General features: G+C 47.3%; 2 protein-coding genes across 2 annotated transcripts; both read left to right on the top strand.

Moving 5' to 3' along the window:
- Positions 1–94: 94 nt before the first annotated feature.
- Positions 95–4,886, top strand: K441DRAFT_719101 (uncharacterized protein; the record flags this gene model as incomplete). The annotated part of the gene is made up of 4 exons (XM_067654016.1): positions 95–2,208; positions 2,258–2,618; positions 2,674–3,953; positions 4,011–4,886. Exons 1-4 carry the CDS (start codon positions 292–294, stop codon positions 4,884–4,886), a joined length of 4,434 nt encoding a protein of 1,477 aa, XP_067509814.1. The 5' UTR covers positions 95–291.
- Positions 4,887–6,031: 1,145 nt separating this feature from the next.
- K441DRAFT_651181 (uncharacterized protein) lies at positions 6,032–7,424 on the top strand. The gene is made up of 2 exons (XM_067647146.1): positions 6,032–6,539; positions 6,598–7,424. Exons 1-2 carry the CDS (start codon positions 6,157–6,159, stop codon positions 6,938–6,940), a joined length of 726 nt encoding a protein of 241 aa, XP_067509815.1. The 5' UTR covers positions 6,032–6,156; the 3' UTR covers positions 6,941–7,424.
- Positions 7,425–8,088: the final 664 nt, after the last annotated feature.

Raw genomic sequence — 8,088 nt, forward strand, 5'->3', positions numbered from 1 at the left:
GCTTAGCGTCCTTTGAGAAGCTGAAACCAAGTCTGTCTACGTCTCTTCCAATTTACTACTGTCCTGATTGCACCGTTTGCCCTGTTACAAGTACATTTCTTTCGGCCGACATACAATCACTTAAAAGCCTCTTTCGCACCTCTGATTTATGCTTACGAGAATTCTGTCTAACAGGTTTCCTTTGTACAACTACTTGAACTTGAGGACGGACCGAGCGCACTTGAAAAGTTCAGCCAAGATCCTCCTTCACACGAGGACGAAGGCCGGACTTCTGGATCCAGTGACTCAGATATGAAGCTACGCAAAACCGTCAGTAGCAGTAACCACAAACCAGGCTTTGTTGACATCTCAACCATCCAGCTTTCTTCTGAAGATGATGACATCGCAGTTGCTGAGGTCACAAGACCACGTGCGACTCGTGGCAAACTACTGGGCTCGACAGTGACTGGAAGTAATAGACCCCGGAGCCAAGTCTACGAACGATCGGAAAGCTCTTCGGCCTCAAGTGAAACCTCCGAAGATTTTCGAACGCAACAGGGCTCAGGACGTGCTGGACGAACTGGTAACGCCAAGAAGATGCGTAATTTAGCTCCGCGGCGCTCCGGTCGTCAGCGGAATGTAATGCGAGACTTTGATGACGAGGAGGAAGAAAATGAAGATGAACTTTACAGTGACCGGGACATTCTTCGCTCAGATGTCGTTGCATACTCCCGAAAAAGAAAACGAACAACGCAAGTTGGGCAGCCTCGCCTTGTAATTAGGGGCCTAAAAGATGAGAAGGTGCCCCGAGCTGGGGTTAGGCAGTCTAATCGATCAACACGAAACCGAGAGAACATGCAAGAAACTGGTCTAGTTGATGTTTACCGATCTGACTCTGAACCACCACAGTCAAATGCTGCTCCAAAGGTTGTAGGGGTTCGAGAAGCATTCAAAGAACTTTCGCGCAACAGCGCGTTCCGGAATCGCCATATCCAAGGGTGTGATACTTGCGGCAATGGTACTGATATTGGGCCTCTCGTATACTGCCAAGGCTGTTCTTTTGCCTACCATAAGGGTTGTTTAGGTAATCGCAATGGTAGAGATCACCTCGTCACAAAGTTTGGGGAAGGCGATTTTGTTCTCCAGTGTAAGCGTTGCGTCAATACAGCCCAGAAGCGAGATCACACTGCTCCTGATTTAGCCAGATGCCAAGTGTGCAGGGAGACTGGGCTTTCTTGCGTTCCTTTTCGGGACCGTAAATCTCCATTGCAAGAACAGAAGGAGAGAGAAGAAAACAAGGGCGAAGATCCAATTGCGGAAGTTAGTCCTGGGCTTATCAATAATATGGACAATGTGCTCTTTCGCTGCATAAGCTGCTGGCGCGGCTTTCATTATCACCATTTGCCAACAAGGTTAACTCATCACATGGATATCGACCGCGATGATGATGAAGCTGCGGAGGAGCGCTTCCAGGAATACTCCAGAGACTGGAAGTGTAAAGACTGCGTCGGTGCACGAAAGGTTACAGCAATCATTGCATGGAGACCATCCGACATGGACTCTTATGTTGCCGGCTTCTCGTGCGAAATGATGAACGAAGATGAAAAGGAGTATTTGATCAAATGGGAAGAACAATCTTATTTCAGAGCGACGTGGCAACCTGGAGCGTGGACTTGGGGTGTCACTGCACCGGCAATGCGTAAGGCCTTCAATAAGAAAGAAGACGGTCCTAAAATGAGAACAGAAGATGCTATCCCTGAAGAATTCCTCCGCATTGATATCGTGCTTGACGTCAAGTACACAAGCATTGTAGATATCCATACCGAAGAAATCGACAAGGCCAGGATAAAGGAGGTAGATCAGGCCCTCATCAAATACAAGGGCCTTGGTTACGAGGACGCAGTATGGGAGAAAGTCCCGACTTCAGAGGATGGAGACCGCTGGATCGACTTTGTGACTGCTTATAACGACTGGGTACTCGGCAGATATGTGAAAATTCCGAAACAAGGCCCACTGCGAATTCGGCTGGAAAAGGCTCGTGCGACACCCTTCACTAAGTTGGAGAAGCAGAAACAGCCCGAGAATCTTACTGGGGGCGAGTTGATGAAGTATCAAGTCGATGGGTTAAATTGGCTATACTATCAGTGGTACTCTAAGAAGAACGGTATCCTTGCGGATGAAATGGGTCTTGGAAAGACCATCCAGATCATCGGATTTATGGCTACTTTGGTAGGCTATTGTGCTCTTCGTGTGAGAGACCATCACTAACTCATCATAGGTACAAGATCACAACTGCTTCCCATTTTTGGTAGTTGTTCCGAATTCCACCTGCGCCAACTGGAGGCGCGAAATTAAACAGTGGGCTCCATCTCTTCGAGTTGTCACATACTTTGGGTCTGCTGCTGCGCGACGAACGGCCTACAACTATGAAATGTTCCCCGAACAAAGTAAAGACCTTAGATGCCACGTCGTAGTGACTTCATATGATGCTGCTGCGGACGAGAGCTGCAGGAGGTTTTTCAAAGGGGTCTCTTGGGCTAGCCTCGTTGTGGATGAAGGTCAGAGATTAAAAAACGACAGGAGTCAGCTTTACGCTGCTTTGAATGCTCTCAAAGTCCCATTCAAAGTTCTATTGACGGGTAAGCTCTCCACGATATTGATATTTTGCTCCAGGCAGCTAACCTCTTTGTCTAGGTACTCCTCTGCAAAACAACGCCAGAGAGCTGTTTAATCTCCTACAGTTCCTCGATGATTCCCATGATGCAGCACAGCTAGAGGAAGAGTATGCCGAAATGACCAGCGAAAACGTCAAGAAGTTGCACGACCTGATCAGACCCTACATTCTTCGCCGAACAAAGGCCCAAGTACTTACCTTTTTACCACCGATGGCCCAAATCATTGTTCCGATTTCCATGAGCGTTCTCCAGAAGAAACTATATAAATCAATCCTCGCCAAGAACCCAGAACTTCTGCGTGCTTTATTCACCACGACAAGTAGAGCTCTAAAACCACAAGAACGAGCCAATCTCAGCAACATCTTAATGCAGTTACGAAAATGCTTGTGCCATCCTTTCGTTTACAGTCGCGAGATCGAGGAGCGAACAGAAATTGCTGCTGTGTCTCATCGAAATCTTGTCGAGGCATCTGCCAAGTTGCAATTGCTGGAGCTTTTACTTCCAAAGTTGAGAGAGAGAGGTCATCGTGTGCTCATATTCAGCCAATTTCTCGACATGCTAAGTATCATTGAGGATTTCCTCGATGGTCTGGAAATGCCTTATCAACGGTTAGATGGAACTATGGGCTCGCTGGAAAAGCAAAAACGTATCGATCAATTTAACGCGCCGGAATCTCCTCTTTTTGCATTTCTTCTATCTACTCGTGCTGGTGGTGTCGGCATTAACCTTGCTACCGCAGACACGGTCATTATCCTTGATCCCGACTTCAACCCTCATCAGGACATTCAGGCGCTATCGCGTGCTCACCGCATTGGTCAGAAGAAGAAAGTCCTTTGCTTCCAGCTCATGACGCGTGCCAGCGCTGAAGAAAAAATCGTTCAGATAGGCAGGAAGAAGATGGCGCTTGATCACGTCGTTGTGGAGCAGCTAGACGCTGAAGACTTGGAGGAAAAGGACGTCGAGTCTGTGCTTAAGCATGGTGCCGCCGAGCTATTCAAGGAAGATGGGAACGAACAAGATATCCGCTACGACAGCTCATCGGTTGATAAATTACTGGATCGCAGTCAGATCGAAAATACTAAGATAGGTGGTGATGATTCCGCTGAGTCACAATTCAGCTTTGCTAGAGTATGGGCCAATGACCAAGGTGCATTGGAAGATTCGCTCAATCCTTCTGAAGACGAGGAAGCCCCAGATCCAACTGTGTGGGACAAGATCTTAAAGGACCGGGAGCGTGCAGCAGCTGCAGAAGCGGCAGCGCGGCAGGAGGCGCTCGGAAGAGGCAAACGTGCTAGAATGGTAAGGTCTCCCGCACGTCAAGTACTGCAAAAGCTGTGTGACTGAAACTGTTTACAGAACGTCGACTATACCGTCAATGAGCGTGAGGCTGGCAACTCTCCCGTCAAACCGCGCGGTCGTCGTCGGATAGGTGATTCTGATAGTGACACTGATTTCCAAGCCGAGCAGACGGATGCGGAGGAGAGTGCTGGGGATGACGAACAGGTCGGTCCTGAAGAATTAACAGAACAACAAAGAGACAGGAAAAAAGGCGGAATAGCTGGCACTACTCAGTCAACTGGAAATGGGTCAGCAGGTACAACCAATTTTCATTCTTCTCGGCACAAACAATCACCTCAAAAACCCAAGGCATCAACACCAGTGATTCCAAGAAAAGCACAGAGGGTATCAGCACAGTTAGCATCTAACCCTCGTTTAGTTAAACCCTTCGTTCGCGCGCCGCTGCCAATTACGCCTCCCATAACATCACACATCTCCTACGCAACACCTGCCTGTCCTGTCTGCCAGCTTCAACACCCACGTGGTGCCTGTGCCCTTAAGCTCGCTGGTGCCGAGCACTGCGGGCTGTGCGGGCTTGCACATTACGGAGCCGGCCGGATCTGTCCGCACATTAACTCCGAAACCCAAGTTAGGGAGATGCTTGAGACGCTGAAGAACTCGACCGAACCGAAACACCTCGTTGAGACAGCAACGAAGTATTTGAGAGGTGTCAAGGGCCACTTGGTGCAGAAGAAGAAAAGAGAAAGGGAGAAGGCTCTGGGAATCATTGTGAATGTGAACGGTGCGATGCATGGTCCCACGACGAGCGCTTCCGCACAGGGCCATGATAGTGCTACAATAGGCGTCGATGGCGCCGGGCAAGGTGCGCCGAACAGCCGGTCTCTAGAAGATAGGGCCGTTGAGAGTGCGCTGCTTGGGTATTTAGGGAGGTAAAGGGCATATAAAACGGCTCTTGGGCATGGGTTCATATTTTCTAGCACCTCAGTAGCCCATGATTTATTCATCATGGGGTTTTCTTTTTTTGCAAAGGTGTTCCCGGGGGGTAGTTCTCCGCGCTTAAACCTTTAATATTCATTAATGCAAGTATTTCACATAGATCAAGCGGGCATTTTCCACACCTCGACATCTAAGTTAAATCTGCTTCAGATGCGAGATCGTCCTACAAGTTTCCTGTGTGCTTGAAGTGAGGTCTCCACATCCACTCGTTACACGAGGCTAGTTACTGGGGCATCATAATTTTAGGACCGCCCATGATCCCCGTCGTCCTATGCTCCGATGTCACGTTAAAGCCATTACATCACTGCTAACGTCCTGTATGCAGTCGCCGGGGCTCCTCGTGCTCTACTAGTATCTAGACTGAATAATAATAATGAATCTGTCTAGGAAGACAGCATAGGGGAAGAAGTCTTGAAACGGCGACATAAAACCTTCGGGGATCCGCAGCCTCTAATAAATGGGGTTGAGAAAGAAGACTAGGGTGTAGAAGAATTCCCCAAACACAATACTGTGCATCCGCCGAGTACGATAACCTTCGCTCCGTAGCAGTACAGCAGATGCCCACCATAAGCTGATGTTACAAGATGATGAGATAGCCTTATAGTGATGCTAAGGTCGACAACAAGAATGGCTGGTAAAGAGGTCGAAAGAAACTTGCATGAGCCACAGGTTAGCCTGCCAAAGTTGGCCCGAGAGCAATTGAATAGTCTATGCTGAATAAAGAAGCTTATATAAAGCAGACGCTAACACGAATAGTGGAAGATGAATGAGCCCGCCCGAGTGCAGAGTGTGCAAACAGAGCATCATTCTAGACACTTCTAAGTAATTAAGGCTTCGTGATGCTGCCTTCATGCGAGATTCTAGTTACAGTCTTTGATCTCTTTGGTGAACCAGTGTCGATCAGTGGCGCTCGAGGAATCTGAAGGAGAAACTCGATGCTGGGGATTTCCTTAGTCTCTCCGTTATATATAAAGCCTTGTGTACACCATATGTGCACATGGACACTTTACACTAAAGTCTTGGCGTTACAGCCAATACCACGTGTCATTCCAGCTTACTGCGGTTTTGTGTGTCAGCGGCCGACCAGCCAAACCTTGATATTCCATAAGTACTTACCTAGACAGCTCATCTTCGACATAAAACAACCTTATCTCGCTCCTATATCTTTCTAAGTCTTTCTCGGTCTGCAGCTGATTACCAAGTCAACATGTCAACCCATCCCGTCACACGCGCGTCTATCGACCCTCAACTAGGAAGTGGACTATTCCTTGCGCCGATTGAGATCCGTTATGCTATTTATGTCCACCTCGTCCCCAATAGAGTTCATGTATTCTTTCGACAAGGCAAAATTCACCTGTCGATGTGTGTTGAACCCAGCCCAGCCGGCGACCATGACGGCTCTGACCGTAAGACCAACGGCTCTGACCGTCAGACCCTCGACGATTGGTTCTTAGATTCTATATGGGCGCGCCGCCTGCGGTCCTCGTGGGGTCCTCACTGGAAATGTGAAGAGGTAGCGTTGAGGACAGATGACAACTATGAGGCTGCATGCGGCATTAACATGGCTGTTCTTCTCGTATGCAAGAGAATGTAGGTAAGCACTTCCCTTTTAAGTAACACTTACTTATCTCTCTCGGGACTCTCATAGGTTTGTCGATGTCGTTGACTTTATGGCCAATATAGCAGTCTTTAACGTTACCGACCTTGACACCCTTGGCTGCTTGCTCCAGAGAGCAGGTACCTCTTTCTCTAAAACATCTTCTGTTTCTAACTACCTGACCTCCGTTCTCCCGTGCATTAGAAGATTGGATATTACCTTAAGGCTTCCCCTACTAATCTACAAAGCACTAGAAAATCTAGAGGCTAATTCTAGCCCTGGGTCCCCGCCGGCTGGCGCATTAACTGCTAGCTGGGCTTCGCAGTTGACTACGTGGTTGCGACTATGTCCAGCTATCGCTCAGCTAAAGGAACTCCAAAGACTCCAGATCTAGTTAGACCACGACGACCTATCATCCTGGTCCGTTATTAACGAGCGTGCTATCCTATCTCCCCTTACACCACTAACCAATATTCCCCATTTAAACTTCTCTATTAACCTCCCAAAGCTTCATCCCGGCTTAGAAAGACCAGATCGTCATTTTGGAGAGGATAGTCCCGCGCCAACGTTTAAGATACAGCGAAGGCTGCGGCAGAGCTATCATAGCAAGGAAACCAGCGAGGGTCATTTTCGTGTGAGCTACGAAGCAGATTTCCCCCTCTTGCTTGGCTGTCCCAGCTTTGAAGATACTCCCCTGGCGGAGATAGAAGTGATGGAGCGATCTTTATGGAAGAGAGGTGTCAATGTGAAAGAATTGTTGTCTGACTTTTATGTATGCTATTAGGGGAGCGCGAAAACTGAATTTTATTATTGTGCAATTTTGTATGTGTATATATTGGCCAGAATGCTACTTAATGCAATACACGATAATAACCCTCACAAATTCCCAACAGCAATGGCCGCAGCGCTCGCTATCGTAAGTATGGCAATATAGTTCAACTTTGAGACGCTGACCAGTGGTCTTAGTAATGAATGCATGCATATTCATGCCAAATATTCATTTAATTCATAAGCGCGCCAAAAATATTCATGATTTGAATGCATATAATGAATATAGCTTAGGTAAGCTCTATCGCCAGTCTTAGCATAGTGTTATAATTAATCGTCGCCATCGCCGTCGCCAACGCCTTCCTGTACCCCTCCCTGATCCTTAGCTATAATATTTATACCTAATATAAGCTCCTTCCTCCATCCTGCCATAAGCCCTGTTCTTATCTATGACTTTAAGCACTCTGTTTTCTCAATATTCCCTAGTCTAAGCCTTATTCGTTACTAGGATATTATCCACTAAGCTCCTAAGAAAATACGTTCTGGTTCAGCTGATATAGGGGGTATAAAAAGAATATTAATTGCCATACGGTAGAGGCATAGGTAGCTAGCGCAATTACTCGGAGTAAGCTACTAATTAAGAGCAGTTATGCCTAGAGGAAGGCTTATAGGGGAGGCGTTAATAAAGTAATTAAATTCGTTGTTAATTGCGTTAAGAACTAATTGTTTCTTATTCTAAATATTATACGCGTTAGGTTCTTAAACGTGTTCAGA

This window comes from Cenococcum geophilum (genome assembly GCF_001692895.1).
Source record: "Cenococcum geophilum 1.58 unplaced genomic scaffold K441scaffold_2, whole genome shotgun sequence".
Classification (NCBI taxonomy): domain Eukaryota; kingdom Fungi; phylum Ascomycota; class Dothideomycetes; order Gloniales; family Gloniaceae; genus Cenococcum; species Cenococcum geophilum.

Bases quoted from the DNA above. Each gene is read 5' to 3' on its own strand.
- K441DRAFT_651181 (XM_067647146.1), top strand. From the start codon at position 6,157: ATGTCAACCCATCCCGTCACACGCGCGTCTATCGACCCTCAACTAGGA. The intron at 6,540-6,597 runs GTAGGTAAGCAC...GGACTCTCATAG, and splicing joins CTTCTCGTATGCAAGAGAAT to GTTTGTCGATGTCGTTGACT.